The following is a 26,386-nucleotide window of genomic DNA, read 5'->3' on the forward strand; positions in this document are numbered from 1 at the left end:
TCATCGACTCCTATTTACATGAACACAAAGTCATTTTTTCCCAAATGTTAGCCTTGAAGAAACTCAACCTCTCTCATCATTCTTGTGTGACCTTTCCATTGACAACAGCACACAGCACAGCCTGGAATGGGGTCTCAGCACGTCCATAGTTTCTGATGAAACCAGTGACACTTTCAGCTGATTCCCATGCATTTCTCACCACAAAGCACTCATCGAGCAGCTGGGTTTCATACACATCTGTGCAAGGAAAGGACAGCACCCTTCCCCATCCTGACAGAGCAGCAAGGAGAGCAAGGGCTCGGCCACCACAGTGGCCCTCAGCCAGTACATGGTAGTCAAGTCAGAATGAGATGCATGCCTCTGCCTAGACAAAGCTGGGCTTACCAGCAGCACCTCTCTCTCCCCTGATGACTTCACAAATGTAAGAGAAATGCCTTGTTAGAAGTCCTGAGTCTTTCTGCCTTAAAACGTATTGATTTTCTCTTTCTGTGACGTATTCCCTCCCAGTGAATTCCATTTATTACAATAATATAGTAATATACCAAAAGAAAAACTTCACTATTCATTTTGAAGCTTTTGCTGAGAAATTGTAATTTTGAAACTACATTTTAAGCAGTTTAATTTTATACGTCGACCCATGGAGATTACTACAGAAATTTACATGCGAGATGTAGGACTCCTAAATCTATTTACTACAGATCAAATTTAATAACTGTGTGTATATGTGTATATATACATACATACACTCAACTATAAGTAGGGCAGTAAGTGGCACTCTAAATACACCAGGAACCTCTCGTGGGACTGTCCTGACAAGGGCCCTTTCTCACTGCCAGGTAATGATCCAGCACTAACGAGTGAGCGAAGAGAGTCTCTTCAAGGAAATCCTACCATACGCTTGGTTTATTTTCAAAGACATATCGATGTGTCTGAGGTACTTTCCCCAAAACTGTGTAAGAGAACAGATGAGTGCATAGATGAAGCAAGACTAGACCTGAGCTGATAACCTCTGAAGACAAGTGGGACACAAGTAAAAGTATCTATTCTGCTTGTCTACTGTTTAATCCCCATAATACAGTTAGGAGAATTAAAACAACTCCTGGATTTCCACAGCACAGACGCTAAAAGTCATCTAATTAGAACAAAAGAGCTAAGTGCCAGGACTATGCCCAGCAAGCAGTTAGTGAACCAGAGCGAGAGAAGTGAAGTTCCTCGGTATAAACCTCACGGTACAGGCGGGTGGGACAGAGCCTTACCAGTTGTACAGGATACTCTGGACTGCATGAAATGTGCAGCATGAACTGTACAGCATGAAATGTACAGCACCTTCTGCAGTCACCACAGAGCTGTAGGTGTGCTCTGAAGCCCCTGAAGACATCTGCAGGCAGAGTGCACCCTCAGAACCAAGTGTGACGGGGAGGACAGCATCAGGGACCGGTAGGCAATCGCACACACTAACAAGCACTTGTGATTTGTGATTCTCACCAAAATTCAGAGGCAGGTACTTCTCAATTCACTTTGCAGAATTTCATAATGAGTACTGCACTTAATGCACTTAAACCTTCTCCCCAGACTCCCTCTCAGTCATGTCTTCTTCAATCGTGTGTGTGTGCGTGTGTGTGTGTGTGCGTGCGTGCGTGCGTGCGTGTCCATGCTGAGGGTGAAGGAAGCAGGCCCTGTCTATCTCCATAACTACTCAGGTAGGGGTAGGGGTAAGGCTGAGGTAAGGGTAAGATTAAAATGGGGGAAGGTTAGGATTAGGGTTCGGGTTAGTGTTAGGGTAAGAATAAGGGTTAAGGAAGGAGAGGGGTTGGTTAGTAATGCTTCTCATCCTCTGCTATTGACCATCTTTTCAACTTACATTCAAAATTAAAAGTGTCCACTCCTCACCCTCACAGCAACAGCAGCACGTGTTTAACAGGAATCAAACCAAGACTGCTGCTTATAAGCAAAGTCCACAGGAAAGAGAGACAAAACTAATAAAAGCAGCTTTTCACCAATACAGTCACAAGCCCTTCTTCCGGATCACTGCTAACAGTGGTGTATATTCCAATACCCGACATAACCACAAAACTACACAGCTTTAGCAAACTGGCTATTAACTCATGACTAGTTAATTCAAACATCCTGAATGACATCAAAAGGATAAATCGCATGAGCACTACAGTTAACTGTGTAAAAGTATATGTACTGGATAAATAAAATTTAGCACTGAAAACTTGGAAACTCAAGAACCATGGAAGCACAGCTACAGAGCACTGGGTGTTCTGAATGCAGGACTCGGTTTAATGCATTTTATACACACAGAGACAGCTGAATATGACAGTGAGAAGCAGGCAAGGCCACGTGTGAAGGATATAAATAAAAGAATTCCAATTGGTTTTTAGCATCACATTATCAATAAGTATATACTGTCTTTTTCAAAATCTGTACCTCATTACGGCATTTTAAAAGTACTGTCTACAACGCTTTTGACAAGGAGGCAAACTGTTAGGACTTACAACTGTTACTGGTGTGTGTGAGTGTGTGAGTGTGCACATGTGGAGGAGAGGACTCGGTTCTCTCCTCCTATGGCGGCTCCTGCATATGGCCCTGGCACGACTGAGCCTGGTCTTACCCACTGGGCCATCCCACTGGGCTGCTTTAAAAACTTACAGTGTATTATAATCCCAAAGTTCCCTGAATGTTTTTAGTTTATTTAATCCTTTTCATTTTGGCATGGTCAAATGCACAGCAGAAACTAAGATCTTCATATTTATGGTCAAATAAAAGAAGCATATGCTACACAGTAAACTAGCAATTAATTAAACTCTAATTGAAGCTAAAATTATCAACAGTACTATCATGCTTACCGCAGTACTACACAAACACATTCCCACACACATATGGGTGTCACACGTAAACACGGAGAAACTCCGTAGCACTCAGGAGGAAATCACATTCCAGTGCATGAGCTGCCGAGTCTAACACACAGACTGGGCCAGTGAGAACATTCTGAGCCTTTAGGACACTTCAAGAGTCCTACTAAAACTGTACATTCAATTATTACTAAAACATTATACTTAGCAATAAAGCAATTATAGCTACAATAATTTATAAAATTGTCTGCATCAAAACATTAAAACTCAATTAGCGAGAGAACACAGCAACTGAAGTCCATGCTCTAGTCTTTGAGCGTTATGATTAACAGGGACTACTTTATGCTTCTGTTGTTCTAAAGTTTGTTAGAGATTATTAATATTTAATATTAATAATATTATTAAGAGTTTAATATTCAAATATACATGGAATTATGTCTTCTGATTTAAAATCATTCACAAAATAGTACAGCAAAATAGAACTCCTGTTGAAAGAGTAAGGCCAGAGTAATGTCCTCAGAGGACTGACAAGCCCACTCATGGGGGCCTAGAACAATGACGTAGACTGCCCAGGCGGGTAGCTCCAATCTGACTGGGGGCTGGCACGGATCAGACAACACACACAGCAATGCTGCCAGGTGCTTAACCATGGAGATTCAAGTCGAGAGTTGACACCATTCCACAGGTATGGAGAGCTACAAAACAGACCTGCAGCTCTCTGGAAACAAAAGCCTACAGGCAAGTGCAGAGCGTGAGTGGAGACCTGTGGAAGCGCGTATCAGTATTTCCACAAGCGCCCATGTCCTACATCCCCGAGCCCAACCTAGTATTAAATTCGCCATGTCAAGGACACCAGTGCCTCAGCCCAGGAGAGTGGCAAAGCTGTCCGCAGGTGAGGCTCGGAGGATGGCAAAGCCTTCCTCAGGGGAGTGTAGATATTGATGGTGTGTCCAGGAGACGTACACTGTAGCTTTTTCTCACCACCCCTGGACTGTCTCCTTGTTCATCTGTATATAAAAACATGGTGAGCTTCTAGAGAGCTGAGGCGTCTCCATCAGAGTCGGACCACTGGACCCTAGTGTTCTGTATGGGTGTCTGGCTTCTTCATTCCCTCCTTGGGTCTAGGACCCAAGTTGTGCAAAAGCACAGCACACAAGCACACACGCATACACACGCAAACGTATTAAATGCTCTCATAGTTAAGTGTTTGCGCTGGCAGCGCAGCAGCCAAGCTGAAGCTGTTTCCTTCCCCACTCCTCCATTATTCTGGCTCCCCTTGTCTAGGAAAACCATTCTGGATGGCACAGTGCTTTGTGTGTCAAGAAGATGTAATTTCCCAAATTTCAGTATCTTTGAGCAAAGCTGTATCATAGAAATTCTGTCCTTCAAAAGTTTGAAAGTCATACTACATCATTTATGTCCCTTTTTCTCTTGGACATCATGAACAATATTTCATACTGTGGAGCCCTTCTCCTTGGTTTACAGAGGCCGTGCATTAGAACGCCGGCCACTTCTCACATACATATCAAGAGTGAACCCAGAGCCGCATGCCTCCTAGGTCAGCATTCTACCACTGAGCAGCATGCATCTGGCCTTGGCTTTATTGAGAAGTCTTTCAGTTGTAACTCAGTGACCAGGCCGTCTCTGTGTTCTCCTGCATCTGCCTCCCCAGTGCTAGAATTACCTGTGTTTGCCACAACACCCAAGCCACACGGGCAGGCTTAAAGGCAGTTCTATGTCCCTGGGCTATGTTGTATAACGCCTGGGGTTGGCTGCCTACATTTTCTATATTCTAGACCTATCATTAAATTCATGCCTATTTTCTTTCAGCATATATTTTATTCTTTACATTTAAAATTTTTATTTATGGACGTTTTAACAGGAAAAATGGAAGACTTTGCCCTTTGTTCACAAATGACTGAGAAAAATCATCTCTTTCCAACTATTTTCCCACTAAGTTTAAATGCTGTCTTTATCATATGTGTTCTCTGCTCTGTGGCACAGGGGCACAGCGGGTGTTTACAGTGCAGAGAAGAAAGTCACAATGCTAAGGACGCTTTAACCAGACCAGGGGGAGCCGCTTGAGCCCTGCCGCCACCACCGAAGGTTACTGCCTAATGGCTGCCCTCCCCTCAAAGATCGTTCTCTGAAATTTTACCATCCACATGTACAAAATGTTAAATCACAGTATCTTCCTTAAAGGAAGCAAACACCCTCGAAAAGGCTGAAAGGAAATCTGGTTATTTATTGACTGTATGGATATGTGGTTTCAAAGGTAAAAATCTGAACAATTAAAGGTTAGTAGAGCTGTCCTCAGTAGTTCTGGCTGCCTTACCAATGCAATTGCTGCCATGTGCTACAGAAATTGTATCTAGGAGGGTAAGAATGTCCTTGTACTCATTGTAATTAGATCACTTTCTCCTCCAGAGGTAATATAACCATCTTTAAATATCTTTACTAGATTTATAAAATTATATGAAATGAAAAATCTAGATTTAAGAAAGAATAGAAATAGCAAGCCCTAAAACAACATCTAAAAAAACAATATTAATAAGCTTTCTAGATACTTACTAATCAAACAATGAACGTTATGGGAGTAGCGAGAATTATCTGGGATGGTGAAGCTGCCGTCACAGATAGCAACCTGACTCTCACCAAAAGGAAGAGCGAAGAAACAAAGTTTATACAGCAAACATCCCAGGGCCTGCAAAACAAAGGAATGGGAACATCATTAGTGCCCAGCAACCAACCACAGACCATCAAACAGCCAAGGCCGAGCTGGAACTGGACCTAAGGCCCAGAGCACAGCGCTCAGCACCACCAACGAGAAAACCAAAGCTGCACATGCCATTTCCAACAAGGCACGTCTTCCAAATTATTAACCAAGTTAAGATGTGCAATGTCTTTGAAAAGCCTTTAGTCCGATCTTTCTTTGCTGTGTCTATGCTCAGTTAGCTAAGCTGTTCTCTCTGTATTACGGGTAACGAAGAGAAAGGCTGGCTAGTTCCTTTTGGAGAAAACACTATGCTTGGTACTGTCCTCATTAGTACTGCCAACTGGACACAGCTACACCTGAGAAGATGTCGCCATCAGATGCCACAGGCAGTTTACAGAGGCATTTTCACAATTAGTGATTGATGTGGGAGGGCCCTGCCCACTGTGGGTGGGGACACCCTGGGGCTAGTGGTGGTGCCTGACATAAGAAAGCAGGCTGAGGCGCCATGGATAGAAAGCCAAGACGCAGCATTCCCCCAAGTCTCTGCTCCAGTTCCTGCCTCTAGATTCCTGCCCTGGCCGTCCTATCTGATGGACATATGAGCTGTAGGATAAAGCAAACCGTTTCCTCCACAAGGTGCGTTTGGTCACAGTGCCCAGCCCAGCAAAGTAACCCTAATGAAAGGAAGCTTAAGGCCGGTTTTAAACAAATGGTCTTAACACTCACTATAAAACATGACTTAAATCTGATGATTCACAATATAAGTAGGTTGTCCATCAAAGTTAAGGCAACCAACAGTAAGTTTTACCAGTCATTATTTCATAATTAGAGCAGCAAGATGAGTAAAGGTCTGTGCTAACAAGTCTGATAACGTGAGTCTGATGCCCAGGACTCTTGTGGTGGAAAGAGAAGTAGGGGCTTCGAATTGTTCTCTGGCCTCCACACATACACACAGGCATAAAATAAGTTAGGTGCAATAAAAAATTAACTCCCTGGGGTGGGAGAAATCATTCAACAATTCACATGTGCAGCTCTTCAGAAGACCTGAGTTCAGTTCCCATCACCCATGTCAGAAGCTCGCAACTGCCTCTAACTCCAGCTCCAGAAGTCTGATAGCTGTCCGTCCTCCATAGGTACTAGCGCACGAACACACACACACACACACACACACACACACACACACAATCTTTAAAATTAATTCTGCTTCTATAGATAATATTAAACATTTTTATATACTAATCTGTAGCATCAAATAAAAAAAAAAGAGCTGTGTCTGCTAAACCTCCATGGATTTATAAAATAAGCCTCACGGCGTCAGTTAAGTCACATAACTGACATGAAGGCAAAGCATTCTAAAGAACAATTTTTTCTAGAAAAGTAGCATAGGACATTTACAGCTAAGCTGCCACAGTTCAAACCTGTAACGCAATTTTTAAAAAGAAAGAAAGAAAAAAGGATTTTGGTTCACAAAAACTATCACTTTGTCGAAAGACAGCGCTTCAAGCCCCAGAGTAAGGAGCATCTCCAATTCTAACTAAGTTATCCAGCAGTTAGCACAGCTGCATCAGCATCATGGCTGACGCCAGCTAATTACCAGGTAAGCTTTCTGCTGTTACATTTCCCCGAATACCTGTTTCACCATCCACAGCTAACAAGCATTTCTATAATGTCTATGAATACGATAATACACAGAAACCTTTGTTAAGTACAATACTAATTTTAAAATGGTATTTTCAATTATAACACTCATGTAGTGAAATTTCAAAGCTCTTGAAATTCCAAACCTTTACTTGAAAATCAATATGCTATGCTATGACACTAACTAGAACTATCCAGTTGTTATGGTTAAAATGGTAATGATGGCTGTTTTTCTATGGGGAAGATACCATGAGAAACTGAGCATGAGAGTTCCATTCAGCGACTGTAAAAACACTAGTGAGGCATAGTGTCTGCATGAAATGACATCGTTCTACCATCTACCTACAATACAGACGAGACTGCTTTTCCGCCAGTCCTATCCTGCCAATCAAGTCTTGGCCATTTCCCTTGGTCTAGATTGAATGTGAGGGTCCACACATAACTTGGCAATGCCGGCTTACTTTATAAAAGGAGACGGACTGTGGGCTCTGAGGACGCAGTTCCGATGTTCAGTGCTTCCTAGGACACCACCCCGCCCCCAAAAAGGAATGGTGGAAAAGAGTCAAACATTGTGCACTGCATAGACACAGTAAGCTGCTCTTCAGTCAATACAATGCCAACTGTTTAAGAAATAAGGAGGATTGAGAAGGATGCATTTGAAGGGCATCATCATGCTCAATTTTCTTCATGAAAATTAATGTAGCATTTCTATTAGTCATTCTAGATGTCAGAATAAAAATAACATATAAGGAAAACTCTAGGGGGAAAAACCATTTTTGCCAAACTATAAAACATCGTATGAGTACTTCACCTGAACATTGTGATTCTTTTAACTGGTATATTTTCTTGAAACAGAACCAGCAAATTCAATTTTTCATCAAACTGAATGGACTCACACCTGAAATGCAGTGGTTTTCTGTCCCACTTGCACTAAGTGGGACAAACGTCAGACACTTGTCATGGATATGGAAACAGACACTACATTGACTTTTTTTCTTTTAAATATTCATGTGCTTATTTACACATCTACTAAACCGTACTTTAAAAGTGACAAATGAAGAACGATGTCATACTTTGCAATAAGATACTAGACAATAACTGTGTGCTTCAGGAAAACAAAAACAAGAGCACCCATGGGTCTCAAAGACGTAGTGAAGCTGCTTTGTGCAGCTGCTGTGTGGCTGAAAAGTTCAGGGGCTGTGGAGCTGGAAGGAGTCACAAAATTGGGCCAGGAAAGATCTCTACAATCACGTCCTGTAGTGGTTTCACTGTATAGACGAGTGTCCAACTTTCTCCGCACTCTGTATTACATATAATCAACACTTCTGTAAGCTATCAAATCAATCCAGTGACAATGCCAAGGACAGGAAATTTAACTGAATCATGGAGACTGGCACAATGTCAAAATAATTAAAATAAATTTTCTTTCAATTTGGCTTAATCTTACATAGTATAAAACTCAACTACCTTAATAATCACTGACCCAAAAAATGAAGAAATGAACAAATAAATAAATGGGTTGCAATAAGCAGATGAGGAGATCCCAAAGATCTGATTGCTTTGCCAGACCGTCCATCTCTTTCTTGGGTTTTCTGTGGCTTCCCAACACCCCCCCTGGGGGGTGCAGGAGGTGGGAGAGAATGCTAGGGGAACCGGCAAGCAGGTGGCCACTCGCTCACACTTATACTTGTGGAGCGGGCAAGGTGACTCAGGCAGGGAAGCTCTTACTGCTAACCCCGGAAACCTAAGTGGGATTCTTGGAATCCACAAGTTCTAAGGAGAAAAACAACCCCTAAAAGTTGTCCTGTGACTTCCACTCACACGTTGTGACATGTGGCCTTACACACAAAAGAGATATTTTTTTAATTAAATAAAACAAAACTATCTCATTTCTTTTGTAAGTTCTACAATTATTTTTTTAAATGTACCCTGATAATACGCTCACGCAAATACAACTAACGGTTACTGTTTAATGCATTCAGAGTTTAAGATAGTTTCTTCGACTACTAAATACAACACAAATGAATTTTACTTAGTTTGAAAGAGATATGAGATTCTAAACAGGTTTTATTTCTATACATTAATACTATCTATTAGTATAACTAAATCCAGATATATATATACTATATATAAGGACTTTGAATAAAGAAGAGTTAATGACATGTTTAGAATTATAAAAAGTTTACTTGGGTTAGTTTCTATTCAAAAAAATCATAAAATATTCCAGAAAGTTACAGTGTAATTGCTTAACAATTCTGTCCAGAATTTCTATATTGCTATCAACCAAGATTCTACTCAACCAAATCTGAAAAGTGTGAACGTTCACCTGTAATCAACCCCTAAAAATGACTGCGGTGGCAGCCACATTCCCTACAAGTGTCCCCTCTCTTCACCAAGGGCATCCTGTCTCCTGACTTAGAAGGTGAAGCATCCCCAGTATTCTCCTGAGTAAGATGCTCCTGGCTGCAGGAAAGGACGCCTCGCACGGGAAGCAGAGCACGGGAGGCAGCTCTACTCAGACTCCACTATGACCGAGCACAGCCTTGAACCTTACCCAGATATCAGCCTTGGTGGTGATCGGTTTCCCTCCATAAAGGTTGATCATTTCTGGGGCTCTATATGACAGAGTCGTGTATCTGGCAGCAGGAATTAAACAAGGGAGATACATTCAAAAACAAAAAGACAGGTAAGATAGGCCCTCTCTAAAACACAACATAAAAGGCTTTTAGATTCAGAAATATATAGATATGATACTGTTTTTAAAGGCTTGTTAAAAATTTATCAAGAATTAAATAAAACTAAGTATCCATAAACACTTTTATTCAGGAACTGCAACAGTATCTCTAATTATATAAAAGCTAAATTTTCCTTATTAAAAAAACTGAAATGACAATCTATTGGAAATCATTTCTGTTGACTTATATGAAATAATTCAGTTAACTATAACAGCCTCCTTATCAAAATATTTTCATGTATTAAAAGTAAAACTGCATTCTCAAATTTTTTACTTCATCTCTTTCCTAAGGAGTTTGCTTTATAGATGTTAGTGCACCCAGTCACACACAGTAGTAAATGTTCTGAGTTTTTATAATTTTCTTAAGTTACCTTGTTACTGTACACATTAACACATTATACACATTATATACAATTCTAATATGAATACCAACCTAAGTTCTCTGGACTTGAAAGACACTGTAAATCAATATTCATTAGCAAAAAAAAAAAAACTCTAAATCTATTAGGAACAGAAAATTTTAACCAAGTAGTGCTCAAATCTCATAGCAGAAATCCTAAGAGTATGAACAGACAGCCTCTATCACAGCAAAATCCTTTTGTAGTGTTTACTTTACAAGAAGAACTAACCACAGCATCCTAACACCTTACTCTGCCCAAATCCCTCGTGCAGGTGGACATCTGAACGTGCTACGCAGAGGAACCAGAGCACGAGCTTCATGGCGGGAGAACTTTCACCATATCCCAGAACCAAGACCGGAGCTGGCCCTCAGTAAGCCTAGGAACTCAAGAATTGGACCATCAGCTCTTAGACCGAGCCACGCGGGCTGTGAACTCACAATCCGCTTACCTCACTATATTCCAATCGTCATAAAAATTTAACCAGGCCTAAATTATATCCCACAATGCAGTGAGCCTTAACCATATCCTACAATGCAACAACAAATTAAACATCTAGCAGATCAGAAATACTTAAGACCTCAGGCGGCCACCAGAAATACTCATCCACAAGATTTTTTAATTACATGAATTCCAAGAAGCCAACTTGCAATGTTTCTATTCTTGTGTTCTACAGGTCATGTATGTATGTTTACTGAGGATTTCTTCTTACAGAATCTAGTAAATCGTTCTAGGCTGTTTTCTGGGTAGAAATACATAGTCTATGGCACACATTACTATTATATATTGTGTATGTAACTGAATATACAAGTGGGTCAGACATCAGCTCTCTGAGCAGCTCCTCCTCCTGACTGAGAGCCTGTGATGAAAGGAGACTACCGAGAAGACCCTATTCTGACAGACTGCTGTCAGCCGTGTCACTTCAGGAAGTGCTCTAAGACAGTTTGTTCCATTTTCTAAAGCTAAACCCAGAAGTTAGGTTCTTACAAGTACTCTGCCAACCACTGAAAATACAATAGCAACATGAAACTTGAGTGATATTTTTCCAGAAAGCTTTGCAATACATCCCTGAAAGCAAAATGACTTCATATGGTCTCAGCACTTACATTTTTTTATACAGTTTTTAGTACATGTAATACTCACACTCTTAACAATAGCTAACTTGCTTCGAGCAATTTACATTTTCAAAAGCACCCACTGTCCCAGTTCCGTAAAGACAAACACACTCTGCTGAATTCAAAAGTCACTTAAAGAAATGAAAAGGTAACTCGGTGGTTAAGGACACTTCTTGCTCTTTCAGAAGACCAGGGTTCAGTTCCCAGAACCAACATGGTGGCTCACGACCATCTATAACTCCAGTTCCAGGGGATCCAATGCCCTCTTCTGAGCTCCACGGGTACTACATACATACATACATACACACACACATACAAAACATTCAAATGCTTATCAAAATAAATCTTCTTAAATCACTTAAATTTCTCTTAATGGTTCTATTAGCCACCATAGCTTATTTTACATGGTCTGTTATTAATTGTACCACACAGACAAAAAACATTCATTGTATTTATTGACTGTCTATTAGATTATCTATTCATATATTAATCATTTTCATTTTGAAGGAATCTACAAATGGAATAATTAATGTACAAATGGAATGTATTAATGTAGCTAGCTACAGACTCGTTAATCAAAATGCCTATGAGACAAAATGAAATAAAGATTAAAAACTTACTTTTTAATTTCTTCTTCTACTACATTAACTCCATCTTTTTGAGGATTGAGAAATTTATTAGTGGCACTGCCAAAGTCACAAAGCACGTAATTCCCAGCATCATTTAACAAAATATTTTCTACCTTAAGAAAAGAAAATCAATGATTACTATTTTCAAAGTGAAAGTTGTCTTGTTTTTTAACCTGTTGGGATCAGGTGCTAGGTACACATAAATGCAACACACACACCTACACATGTGTGCACGTGTACACACACACACGTATACAAACAGAAGACACCTAAGCCAGAAACAGATGAACCAGAGTAGTCAGTGGCACATTCCTAATGACCCCAGAACTCAGGAGGAACAAGCAGGAGGCCAGAAGGGTTTGTAACCCTTCTGCTCAACCCAACCTCCTAAATGCCCTCTCTGAAGGACAACGGGGAGCTGTCAAGATTTATCTCCATTTTTCTCCATCCCCAGACTTCAGTCCACCTGCAGTCAATGAGTAGTGGAAAAGATCTAAAATCTATTTCTAACTAACTTCTTTAGCTTGAATATCTATATGCAAACTGCTTGAAATCAGAAGTGTCATTGGCTTGGAATTATTTTTTATATTGGGGACCGAGTTCAAGAATAAGACAAAATTTATTCATAACTCATACCCTCTTTAAAAATTATGCCTGATAGTTCTATAAAACATTCTCACTGCAACCTGACGCATGTGGTCAGGTTCTTTACACTAACAGTATTACCATATTGTCTCAAACATTTTAAGAAAGTAGGCATTTTCAAATGTAGATTTTTCTGATCCAGCCTATACCATCATTTTTATTTAAAAATCCTGCAGTGAAAAACACAATCTTAAATTTACACTTTAAGTTGGAAATCAGCGTTCAAAGAACAAAGTGTGCCTACTCCAGGGCCTTGACTACACCACAGAGGTTCAAAGAGCCCCAGCTGCTGCTGACCAATCACTGCGTTTGCTGAACTGCTCCTACTCTGGTTACCTCACCCAGACAAACAGGGAAGGTGAGAGTCAAGACATGGAATTGTTAAAATAAAACACCTGAAGTACTCAGAACACAGTCTGGAATAGGTTAAGGACCAAATAAATTACTATTACTCTGGCAATGTCTTTTGTTTTTACTCTTATTTACATTACTAAAATGATAGTAACGTTTATTTTAGCTTTCATGACCATCAACAACCTATATTCTAAATGACACTTTATTTTTGTATAAGATATGAAATTATATTTAATCATTTAAAACAGGCATTCATTCACTTGTTTATTTACTAATCAATTAGTGAACCTCGGTGCTATGCACTGTTCAAGAACATAAATCTATCAAACACAAAACCAAACCAATGCCAAAGGCCCCAGGAACCTTACATCATATGAGAAAGGCTAGAAAATAAACACCAGGCACAATGTGTAAGCAAACTACACAGGGTCTTGGCAAGGGTACAGGAGCAGGGAAAGAAAGAAAAGACATTTTAAATTTGACGTGTAGAACAAGTGTTGCCCAGTTCTTACCTTCAGATCCCGGTGGATTATGGGAGTCTTACATTGATGCAACCGTGCGACTGCTTCACAGGTGTCACAGAAGATCTGTAGGACTTCAGACTCGGTAAAGCCTGTCTGCAGCTTCTTATTCATCTGGTTCACGACCTGCCCAGCTAAACAAGAAGTAGCTCTGAGGGCCTATTGCAAACAAAGCCGACACCCAAAATGCCTCTGTAGCACCAGCTATGACTCTAACTCCCATGAAGCTCCCTGTGCCTACTGCACTGGCTCGTGACACACTTTCCTACATCACATCTCTGAGATCAGAACACTGAAAAGACAGTGTCTTGCTAAAACTATTTGCCATTTTTAAGATTAAGCCACTTCTGAAATTGCAGGTCTCCTTATGAAAATGATGTATTTATTTGAAGCAATAGCCATTCAACACTGTTTTGTACTGGATAAAGTGTGAAAAACAAAAATATGATATATAGTGTTTCAAGGGAAAAATAATGACACAAATATGATTATAAGTTATAGCACTGCATAGTGAGAATATGTGAGAGCTCACCTGGAGAATTTGGGTTTAGGTTGGGGCAAGGAAGGAAGAGGGAAGACTGAACAACATAGGCTTCTCTTATCTCTGTGAGAGTCATGTGGACACAGAAAAATAATGGAGACCATGTGGGTAATGATGAGCTTTATGTACAAACATCTCCTGACAACAACTCCTCTTAAAGAACCAGTGCCGATACGGCCAAGGAAGCCCATAGAGGGTGGGGAGTGCCTGACAGCCGCACCTCAGATTTTATCTAAAAGGCCAAAGAGAACTCCTGACCTGATGCTTGAAAATATAGCCTTGACTACAGGACAAAGGGACCTGAGGAATTAAGCCACTAATGCTTTATTCCTATTAAGAAATAAGAGGTCTGGGAGAGAAATAATCAGCAACCTTGCCCGGCTGTAGGTCACGCATGCTGTGGACCTACCAGACAAGCCTTGCTGTCTGGTGCCACAGCAGCCTGACAGTTGGAGATAACAATTGCTTCTGCTTGGATTGGAAGAAGGAATTTACCCCTGTCACTGCCAGGCTGAACTTACACTCATGATCCTCCTCACCTCAGCCTCTTCAGCATATCCAACCGCATGAGCTCCCACAACAGCCATATTCTTCCTACTATAAACCTAGTCAAAGACTCATGGCTTGGGAGATGACAGACCCAGGTGGAGAGGGTGCTAATAGTGTTTCTTACTAAGTGGACATGCTGTCAAACTCCCTTTTTAAAAAAGAATTAATTATGTATACCATGTTCTGCTTGCATGTATGCCTGTAGGTCAGAAGAGGACACCAGGATCTCATTATAGATGGTTATGAGCCACCATGCGGTTGCTGGGACTTGAACTTGGGGCCTGTCGAAGAACAGTCATTGCTCTTAACCTCTGAGCCATCTCGCCAGCCCTTAAACTGCCCCTTTTAAACATTTATGCTCAGACACAGAGACAGTGCTCTTCTCAACCTTGGTCAGAGAAGTTTCTCACCCAAGTACACACGTGTACACACACACACACACTCACTCACTCACTCACTCACATCCAACTGAGGGAGGGACAGAGCACAGGTGCTTGTGTGGGCATCCACTCTTTCTATCACTATGAGAAAAGCCCACCCCAGGAGAACCTACTAGAGCCAATAAGAGCATGAGCGATATAAAGTATAACTACCCCCAACCAGTCACTGCTACCAAACAGACGTGAACAAGCTTTGACAAAGTCAGCACCCCCACCCTGCCCGGCTCCACCCACAGCTGCTGACTGACAGATGGACAAGCAATAATTAGCAACTGCTTCTTCATGCTACTGACTCAAGTGTTTTACTATTAAGTACAGATACAAGTTAGAGAAATTAATACAAAGCTCTTCCAAAGCAAACTTAGAAAGTTACACATTGCCATAATTTGTTCCTAAGTTATTCATAAAACAATAGAAATATACTCTAATAACCAGTGAGATCCAGAAGTTGGCAAAACACATTATCTCTTTAAATCAGTAGCTCTCAACCTTCCTAATGCTGCTACCCCTGTCCATAAAGTTATTTGCACTGCTACTTTATAAGTGTAATTTTTCTACTGTTGTGAATGATATTTTTGATGAGCAGGATATCTGGTATGTGACCCTGTGAAAGGGGCATTGAAAATCAGAAGGGGTCCAGCCCACAGGCTAAGAACCCTGCTTCACCTGTGAACTAGCAAGGTAAGTAGTTACCAAACCATGAATTCAGACGCAAAGGCTACTAACAGAAGATGTCTGTCAACATTGTAGACTATAGAGCAAGTAATGTGCTGGGCACAGCCACCCATTCTTCTGCCCTCCCTGCACAGCAGTGTGTCTGACTGTGTGTATTACACTGCCTCCTCATCCTACCTACAACTGACTTCCATGAATGAAGTGGAGGAGAGAATTCATTCTCCCACCCCCTGCTCCTCCAACGCACCCCTCCCCCATGGAAGAGTCACATCAGAGAAGAAACTGTGAATACTCGGCTCAGGCCTCTGCATTCCTCCTGCTAAGATAAAAACGCCAACCCAGAGGGGATGCCATCTTCTGTGACACACACAGAACTTCCCACATGAGACACAACAGAGGAACAAAGCAGAGGAATCGGAGGAACATCAGAACAAAGGGCAAAACATTTTAAATACAATTTTAATTTTAAAAAGCTTAAAAAATAAAATGAGAGCAACTGTAAAACTACATGAAATAAGAAAGAATCACTCAAAATTAAAATAATAGAGCAAAAGTACAACATTCTATAGAAAACCTGAAGCACACTTAAGGAAGCTTCCAAAAGACGCAGAAATGAGAAAGAAATGAAAAGAAAATCAAATGACTAATCACCGCAGGAAGACAAGCATCCATTTTAAATGAGAGCACAAGCATGCAAGAGAAAAAGCAGGTGTCCTAGAGAAAGCTGCGTGAAGTGTCCCCGCTGTGAGACCCAGAACAATGGAGATAACCAGAAAGCTGCGTGCTGAGTCTATGCAGAAATAAGCCTCATCGACAAATGAATGCTCACACTTCATGGAGAGAAAAGAGCGACACCATCACAATTCTCCACCAGCACTTCTTCTGTTAGCTCCCCAAACCGATGGTCAGATGTGGCACAAAATACAGACATGCTCGTCTATGGCCATCCCCTGCCCCAACCTCCTCTGACCTCAGAAGCTAAACAGTGTCAGCACTGGTCAATATGTGAAAGGCAAAGTGAAGACATGCTTACTAACTCAAGCCTCAAAGCCATCCCCACCCATAAACTTATCAAAAATCTAAGGAAAAGTTCACTAGTCCCAGAGACCAGAGACTCCTCTGCTCAGCGGCAACGCACTCATAGGCATGCAATCACTAACACCTAACCAGGGGGAGGGGGAGATGAGAGCGGGGAGTCCGAGATGGCAGGAAAGCATCCCAAGGGACAGCTAAATCCTGCTTCAAATTGAACAGTGAACCAAGTCTCCCCGAGGAGCGTTTCTGAGAAAGGGAGGGAAATTAAACTCACAAGTGTTACAGCTTCCCTCACAGACTTGAGTTTCTCCTGAGGAAGATGGGCTAAATTAATAATACACTTGAAGAAATTAGGCAAGGGAAAAGTTGAGCAATTATTAACTCCAAGAAAATCAACTGTACAAGAAAGAAAATATAATTATACATGTTACCCCTGAATGGTAAGCAAAATAATAAAAAAACTGACTTGGTCCCAAAGTAAGCATATCAACACTGGGAGTAAATTCCTAACCTGCCTTGGAGACAGTGTCACAAAACCAGACAGAGCACTGGCTGTTTGCCTTACGAGAACATGCTCCTACCAGAATCCATACTGCCCTAGCTGCCTAAGTTCCTTCACGTTCATGTTTCCAATGCTCACCAAGAACACCAACTCCCACTTACAAGGCCCAGAAATACAGGGGGGAACCTGAGAAGGAACATCTATGCATATTTAGGAGAGAAGGCATCAGCAGGCAGCTCAGCCGACCCAGGGCTGAACAGAAGAACTACTGGGCGTCTGTCTTTTCCTCCTGCTAATGTTCCTGCTGCTGTTGGTTGGTTGGTTGGTTGGTTGGTTGGTTGGTTGGTTGGTTGGTTGGTTTTGTGTTCTAAGAGTCTATGTAGCCCTGACTGGCCTAGAACTCTCTATTGACCAGGCTGACCTCGAACTCACAGCCTCTGCCTCCCTAGTGCAAGGATTAAATACCTGTGGTACCACACTAGCTATTGGGTTTTTTGAACCATACACATAACTTACCTTCCTTTACTTTAAGATTTATTTTTAAGAGCACTTTGACTTCAGGGGTGTGGGTGTGGGTGTGTGTGTGTGTGTGTGTGTGTGTGTGTGTATGCATATATGTATACATATACATGCACCACATGTATTCCTGGTGCCCATGCAGGCCCTAAGAGGGAGTCATAGTCCCTGAAACTGGAGCTGTAGGCAGTTATAAGCCAGCACATAGTGGCTGGAACTGAACCTGGGACCTCTGCAAGCCCAGTCAGTGCTCTTAACCACTAAGCTCTCTCTAAAGAAATCATTTTTTATTCTAAAATTCCTGTGACACAAACCTTGCTGATTCAAACATCGGGAAAATATTTCTTTTCAAAAACCAAAGTAAGTGACATTGTGTTTATAGGAAATAGACTGAGAGCCCCCTCTGCCTCCTCCTCCTCCTCTCCCTCCTCTTCCTCCTCTTCTTCTTCCTCCTCTTCTTCTTCCTCCTCTTCTTCTTCCTCCTCCTCCTCCTCCTCCCACATATGAAGGGTAGAAGTCAGAGGTAGCTGGCATGTGCCATTACTGTTAAGGCATGTTGTGCAAGTTAACATTTGTCTTAAATACCATGCTAGGTCTAAATAAATATGGTTTCCTATTTTCTGACACAAATGAATAAAAAACATTAAGATTATGTATTAAAATGCAGGTTCTATGGAACTGGAGAGATGGCTCAGTGGTTAAGAGCACTGGTTGCTTTTCTAAAAGACCCAGGTTAAATTCCCAGGACCCTCATGGCAGTTCACAACTGTCTATAACTCCAGCTCCAGGAGAGTCAACACCCTCACACAGACAAAACATCAATGCACATAAAATAAAAATTTAAAAATCACTTTTTTAAAAAACGCAGGCTCTATAACTTGAAAGAAGAATCAGGAGTTCAAGGTATATGAGCTATATGAAGTGCTGTCTCAGAGAGAACACCCAAGGGTGACAGGGGTGACAGCGCAGTAGGGAAAGGTGTACCTATGATCCCAACGCTGCAGAGTAGAAACAGGTAGAGAGCCTCAGGGCCCATGGCCAGCAAGCCTAGCCTACCTACTGAGCTCCACATCAACTGAGATACCCTGTCTCAAAAACCAGCAGTGTAAGCACTATGGCTAAGAGTGGCTGTCGGTAAAAGGCACTTGCTACCCAGCCTGAAGACCTGAGTGTGATCCCCAAGACCCACACAGTGGCAGGAGAGAACGACTCACAAGTGGTCTTGTGACCTACAATGATGTTGTTTCTGAGTGCCTTCATTCAAACTCAAGCACACACATGCACACAAAGAAATATAATACAAGCATTTTTAAATTGCCTATGGGTACACCCACACAGATACACATTCACACTAAGGAAACTAGCATGGGCCGCCTAAATGTAACAAATTTAATATGTACACAGTGCATCTTGAAACACTAATTCTTGGTTGGATTACAAAAGAATTCAACAGACAACTACGAGTATAACTTCACTAGCTTAGATTTCTTGTTTTGAACCCAATTATCATTTTGTTTAACTCTCCATTTGCAGGCTCTTGTCATAATTATAAATTATCACTAGACTTTAAATAAGTTTTAACAGCATGTGTAATTAAGTCATTAAAGCTGGAATTGCAATGAAGCATCCAGAACAGGTAGCGCTGCCCTGGGAGACGCCTCGGACCTCATGCTCTATGGAAAGGGATGTCCTTTTTAGTACATACAAATGAAGACAGATACTTACCTCGACAATATTCCATTAGGATGAGCACTTCCCATACATTATCACTAATTGAATTGACAGCACAGTCCAAATAACCAACAATATTTTTGTGGCCAGATAGCTCTTTCTGTGAGAAAGAAATAAAATCTTTAAAATTAGAAAATACAAATCTTAAACTTCTAAGAGTAATGGTTGTAAGTCTAAATTAGTAGATTAATAAATTTCTAAAAGCAGGAATAAAGTATGAGAATACAGAATTCCAGTCAGTGATTTCTATGGCGTCATTGAAAACTCAATACATATGTGACATCACTAAGATGAATAACCAATGACCATTTGTTTGTAAGTTCATCCAGGAAAGTAATGAAAGCAATAACCTTCCAAGAGCTGGTGACATGGCTCAGCCAGTGGAGACACTGATCACCAAGCCCGAGGACCTGAGTTCAAGCCCCAGGACCGACATGGTGAAGGGCAAAAGCAAGCCCCACAGCTGCCCTGCTGTCTGCTCATGCTGCCCCCACATACCCACACAAAATAAACAAGTATAAGCTAGAACTAATCTACCAAAGTAAGTGTGGAACACAGTTCTCTGAAATTCAAGAATAAACTATGAGAATTCTAATAATACTTATCTAAAAAATAATAATAAAGCAATTGCTGGGAGGCAGAGGCAGACAGATCTCTGTGAGTTCAAGGCCAGCCTTCTCTTACAGAGAGAATTCTAGGACAGCCAAGGCTACACAGAGAAACACTATCTTGAAAACCAAATAAATACAAAATAAAGTAAGAATAAACCCTAGGAATTAAGCTCTAATGTTAATGAACAAGTTTCATGTTTTCCTAAATATCACAGTTTATGGAGAACTCTTCACTAAAACTAAAACAGGAACAAGTGGTCAAAAACATTTGTGAAAAGGAACTCAGAGATTAAAGAAAATGTTAGTGCTGTGTTCAAGGAAATAACAAAACGGAAAGTCTAACAACGAAGTTTCCTCCTGGTACAAAGTCATCATCGGCATCCTGCGGCTACTGAGAGGGTTGGAGACCACGCAGTGGTCAGTGCTGCTTAGCATGGATGACTTCCTACAACTATTATCATTCTTAGTAGACTGAGTTTCAACTGTACAAAATAGTTTGTAGTCAGAACTACTATATGCAAAACACATTAAATCATACAGTGGGCAGTGGGTGGTCCAACAGCAGCTGAAGACCACTGCTGCAAAGGTCTGTTCTCCCCACAGTGCCTAGTAGCTTAAAGGCAAAGACTTGCCTGGAGCCGCTGCTAGTACCCTCTCCTTGTCTCAGAAGTATACTAACTCTCCTGAGTAAAGGGTGTGGCTCGGTAGAGAGAATCTCTTACAAGCATCCCCTGCCAATAAAAAAAAAGCAGATGGCAGACGAGTTGAGACAGGAAACAGAATGTGGGACAGTGGCAGGAAGAAAGAGGATTCTGGGAAATAGTGAGAGGCATGCAGACCTGCCTGGGAAAGCTGAGGAGACGGACATAACCAGCATGTAGCAGGACTCAGGGGACAACAAAGGAGATCTGGGCTGGAATGCCACAGGTAAACAGACTTGTACACAGCAGTAAAGTATCTAGGCTCACATCAGGGAACACAATGTAGGCTTCCCCATTATCGTGAAGCAGTTCTTTTTAACCTGCTTGCTAATATCTTTATCTTTAAAATGTCTCAAAACCTAGTCTCTAAACTAGCTAAGAGGCAGAACCAACTGGAATTCAGAAAACCAGATCACATAAATACACGTATTTGAAAGTGTTGATAAAGAGGTTGATATAAATGAAACCCCTTAGCAGTGAGATCCATGGGACTGGCATTAACTAAAGCTGTCTGTCAGTGAGGACTGCTGGGAAGAACATGTGGTTCCATTGGTACACAACACTCTAGCTGCTTCTCAAACATTTACAGAAGAACCTAGGCATATAAGTGAAGGTGAGAAACATGCACATGCACACAGCAGCAGCCAGTCACACACATGCACATGCACACAGCAGCAGCCAGTCACACACATGCACATGTACACAGTGGTAGCTAGTCACAGCAGCCAATAAAGTATAAGCGGCCCAGATGTCTATCAACTTTTCTATAGGACCAGATAAACTGGGATGTTGACAATATAGCATGTGGTGACAGAAAGGAATTAAGTACTGAGGAACACTACAATGTCTACGAACCTCACAGGCACTGAGGTAAGAAAAAAACCCATTGGACAGCCCCAGTTATCAGAAACGTTAAGAGCAGAAGTCTCAAGCAGACAGGGTGCTCTCTAGGGGCCGAATGACGAGCCCATGCAATGAGCGAGAGAGTCGGCAGGTTCTTTAGGGGTGTATGCAGGGAAGAACCGAGAATGAGAGGGGAGAGAAATGAGAACTAGAAGTAAGGTTCCAAGAGCAATGAGGTTCTTAGTAGTCTACTAAGACGTTTACTGTACTAGTATTTGGTAAGAGCTTCCCTTAATGACCAACAACTGAAAAGTTCACAGGAAAATCAAGTAAGAGCAGGACTGTTAAAATGAAAAAAAAAAAAAAAAACCCACAAAGTGTTGTCTGTGGGTATAAACACAAGACGAATGTACAGAGTGTGGACAGCAAATACAGTCACCAACTTCAGGACAGGAGTCTCTTCTGCATGAGAAAAACAGTGCCTAGACCAGTTGAGCAAGAAAACAGAGAAGGATTCATTGTATCTGGAAGACTGTATTTCTTAAAGTGTTGGGGAGGTGAACCTGCTGTGTATTACATAATTCTAGCCTCCCAGTACCACCCAGGGCAGTCCAGGAAAGGCCGACCTGAGCATCTAGGCTCACATGTAGCCAGACACAATCAACTGCCAATTTCCAAGTAATAGTTTAACTGGATGACCTTTCAAGTTTTTCACGTGTGTATAAACGGATACATAACTTGCCTTAAAAACTGGGAATGCTATAGTATAAAACAAAAAGAAAAGGATCCAAATATCTAAAGCAAACTTACTCTCACTTACCATAATTGTGATTTCCCTTTTACAGATGTTGAGGTCAGGTGTGTTATTGACGTACATTCGCTTCAGTGCGCATCGGATCCCACTGTGAGTCCGCACCAGGAAAACAGTGGAGAAGCCGCCTGTGAGAGGAAACCCAATCGATTTAAAACAATCAGAAACTACTGTCAAAATTATATACTATAATTTTACTGGGTGTGGTGGCATACACCAGCCTTTGGGATGCAGAGAAAAATGAATCTCTTGTCAATTCAAGGCCAGACTACATAAGGATATTTTTTAAATCACACACACACACACACACACACACACACACACACACACACACACACACATTTTGGAGCTAAATAACAGAGGGAAATTATCAAAGACTATATTCAAGACAAAAATAAGCATGGTAAGCAGCTTATTGCTTGAGAGCCGATCGCTGGCCTCCTGCGTCAGTGAGGAGAAGTCCTTACAGAGCCTCATGCTTCTCAAACAAATCTGCTTCTCTTTCAAAGGGCAATACTAAAGCTTGCCTTTTCACAGAGACGCCTGTGACTCTGTGCACACAAATGTCCTCACATACGTTGCTACAATACTATCACCCGCCCATCTTGATGACAAGGCAGCGACTATACATAACACTCAGTACAGCTAAGAATGACCGTCGGCCTCTCCAGCAAGGGCAGGGGGAGCTTACTGTATGCCAATCATGGGATCTAAGTTGCTTATCAGCAACTGACGCTAGGGCTGGGTCCTCACCAGCTCTAACTCCTGAGAACAAGGTAGAGTCTCCAGGATGGCAGGGAAGGAGTCCCTGCCCAGATGACAGTGGGTGGTGATGAAGACCCTGCTCTTCTGCTCTTCGTTCCTGCCTCTTTTCTGCTTAGACATGATGTAGATCGTCTGTGACCATGGTGATTGGAAAGAAAATGCCTCAGGACAGACAGGTGGACCACTGAATTAGCCAACCTCCCTCCAGAACTCAAGTGAGACAGTAAATGCCTGCTTTACCCACACCAGTCATTGACGCGTTCTCTTTCCTGCATCTGAGAAAGTACTTCACTTGAAGTTCATAGATAGTGCTATTAAAAAATCAATTATTTTTATCAAATCTAAGATAAGAGTCTCACATTAATTTTTAAGATTCATTTCTGGTATAGAACATTCTGAAACATGTTTTTCTTACAAGCATATCAATTTTGTTAGTACTATAAAGGTGTGATTGTTAAACTTGTCTACCACTGGAAAATATGAGACACTGTAGATGCTTTCAAAATGCACAAGAACCAGCAAAAGATCCAAATCTGACAGGAGAATAATCGTACACTGGTGGAAGTACGTGTGACAATCAAAGTGACTGTCCTCTTTACTAACCCAGAGTCCCCTCCCTTCTTAGGTCTATACTCCAGAGGACAACCTCACTTTCTCAGGGCTCTTGTGTGAAAAAACTGCACATGACACTGAACTGTGGTGTTCCCGCCACCCTCCCCATCTCCTGCTATTCATTCTCTCTCTCTCTCTCTCTCTCTCTCTCTCTCTCTCTCTCTCTCTCACGCACGCACGCACGCATGCACGCACGCACGCACACACACACACACACACACACACACACAGAGGATCATACAATCAAATGATGGTAAGCTTTGGTAGATAATTCTACCGAGGTTTTATAAGTTATTATACAAATACATGTGTTTTTGTTAGTTTGCTTGTTCTAAGGAGTATTTCATGCATGTATGAGCTCCATTGGTAGAAGGACAGACCATGGTGAACACTGTAAGTTGCAACATATGCTGCAGTGAAAACAGGCTGATTTAAAAGCAGACTGAGAGTTGCAAAGGCGGCATCTGACACACTGAGGTGATAGAGGCTTGGAATTGAGTATGATGTAATCAAGTTGGACAGGTGAGAAGAGGCCAGGGCTCTGGGCCACTGACAGCCGGACAGATGGCCACCACAAAGCCTTAGAGGAACAAAAGACACAAGCTAGCTTTTTGTCAAGTTGACACAAGCTACAGTCATTGAGAAAATTTCTCCATAAGATCAGGCTGTGGGTAGGCCTGTAGGCATTTTCTTAACTAGTGACTGATGGGGGAGGGCCCTGCCCAAGTGTGGGTGATGCCATCCCTGGGCTGCTGGTCCTGGGTTCTATGAGAAAGTAAGCTGCACAAATCGTGAGGAGCAAGCCATAAGCAGTACCCCTTCATGGCCTCTGCATCAGCTCCTGTCTCCAAGGTTCCTGCTGTTTGAGTCCCTGTCCTGACTTCCATCAGTGATGGATTAAGTTGTGCAAACTTAACTTAAAGCCCTTCCTACCTGAGCTGCTTTGTTCATGGTGCTCCATCTCCATGTGTCTCCGTCAGGGTTTCTATCCTGCACAAACACCACGACCAAGAAGCAAGGTGGGAGGAAAGGTTTATTCAGCTTACACTTCCACACTGCTGTTCATCACCAAAGGAAGTCAGAACTGGAACTCAAGCAGGGCAGGAAGCAGGAGCTGATGCAGAGGCCATGGAGGGATGTCACTTACTGGTTTGCTTCCCCTGGCTTGCTCAGCTTGCTTTCTTATAGAACCCAGGACCACCAGCCCAGGGACGGCACCACCCACAATGGGCCCTCCCACCCTTGATCACCAGCCTTACAGCTGGGCCTCATGAAGGCATTTCCTCAACTGAGGCTCCTTTCTCTGTGGTAACTCCAGCTGTGTCAAGTTGACACACAGAACCAGCCAGTACACCATGGTAACTCCAGCTGAGACAGTGTCCTTCTTCTCTTCTGAGTTCTAAGGCAGCCACCCATAGCAGACAGAACTCTAAGCAAAGACCTTCTACCAAGAAGCTTCCACCTAAGAGACCACTTTAGACCACTGCCTCTAGACAAGGAGCTAAATGTAGAGTGACCAAGAGAACCGCAACTACAGCTGGTAACTGTGGGAGGCAACCTCCACTGTGAAGGAGCTACCCCTAGTTACACCAGTGAGAGAACACAGAAACAGTCTAACTCCCAACCGCGAGATACAAAGCTGTAAGTCGAAATGTTGCCCAAGTGATTAACAGCAGGAGCAAAGGTGAGAAACAGTAGAGCCTGAGTCAGAGAAGGACAAAGCAGCTTCAGCCACCCCTAACTGGGCAGAGAACACAGAACAATGCACGGTTATCTCCCTATCTCCCTGACTGGGCTTAGAAAAGAGACACACAGGGCGTATGTATGGTCCTCCATTGCTCCAGTCCCTACTAGCGCAACTCAGCTGGCCTCCACTTTTGTCCAGTTTTCCTACAAACACCTTAGACAGAGCGCTTCAGTGGCTTTCTCCTGCCTTGGGAACTGCTCATTCTCTCTCTCTTCCTTAGCTCCTCACTATGTCTCCATTTCTCTAGTTGTCTAAACAAAGCTTGCTTCCACTTTGCATATTCTCACCAGGCTGGCATTTTTAATTTTCATTGGCATAATACAACATGGAGCCACTACCTCAGGAAGACCTTTGGTGACCATTGAGAATCCAGCACCACACGACCATGGTTCAAGCAGAACTGGGCAAAGGGTCCATCATACTGAAAAGCCCTGAACCATAATGTATGCATGGGTCAGCCTCTTCTCCAGCCACCATTAACAAAATGATACCCCTGTAGCTGCAACAGCACCAGCACCTACCCAGCCACCCTGCAGGACCCAACTCGGAGTTACTCTGTGTGCCATGCCATGCACATAATGGTTTAATCCGCCACAGAACAAAAGCCATCCAGATGACCTGTTTCTTGGGGAGTGTGGTTATTTGTTTTATTTCTGATTATGTTGCATTACATGCCCTCCTGTTGCTGTACAGCTTTCT

General features: G+C 42.1%; 1 protein-coding gene and 1 long non-coding RNA gene across 7 annotated transcripts in view; one reads left to right on the plus strand and one right to left on the minus strand.

Moving 5' to 3' along the window:
- Positions 1-26,386, minus strand: part of Bmp2k (BMP-2 inducible kinase) — a 97,508-nt gene that overhangs the window by 43,942 nt on the left and 27,180 nt on the right. For 5 of the 6 annotated variants that reach the window (XM_039092658.2, NM_001419798.1, XM_063273457.1 and 2 more), the window contains exons 2-7: positions 22,573-22,691; positions 19,592-19,697; positions 13,600-13,742; positions 12,080-12,201; positions 9,767-9,848; positions 5,430-5,562 (exon numbers count right to left, since the gene is read on the minus strand). In XM_039092658.2, coding sequence (XP_038948586.1) covers positions 5,430-5,562; positions 9,767-9,848; positions 12,080-12,201; positions 13,600-13,742; positions 19,592-19,697; positions 22,573-22,691 — 705 coding nt within the window. Of the gene's footprint in view, positions 1-5,429; positions 5,563-9,766; positions 9,849-10,596; positions 10,737-12,079; positions 12,202-13,599; positions 13,743-19,591; positions 19,698-22,572; positions 22,692-26,386 lie in introns of those variants that run through there. The other variant, XM_039092661.2, reaches the window with a different exon arrangement.
- LOC134481718 (uncharacterized) lies at positions 6,924-10,981 on the plus strand. The gene is made up of 2 exons (XR_010057465.1): positions 6,924-7,171; positions 10,619-10,981. It is a non-coding gene; the product is annotated as an uncharacterized LOC134481718 (long non-coding RNA).

Source organism: Rattus norvegicus, chromosome 14 (genome assembly GCF_036323735.1).
Source record: "Rattus norvegicus strain BN/NHsdMcwi chromosome 14, GRCr8, whole genome shotgun sequence".
In the NCBI taxonomy this organism is placed as follows: domain Eukaryota; kingdom Metazoa; phylum Chordata; class Mammalia; order Rodentia; family Muridae; genus Rattus; species Rattus norvegicus.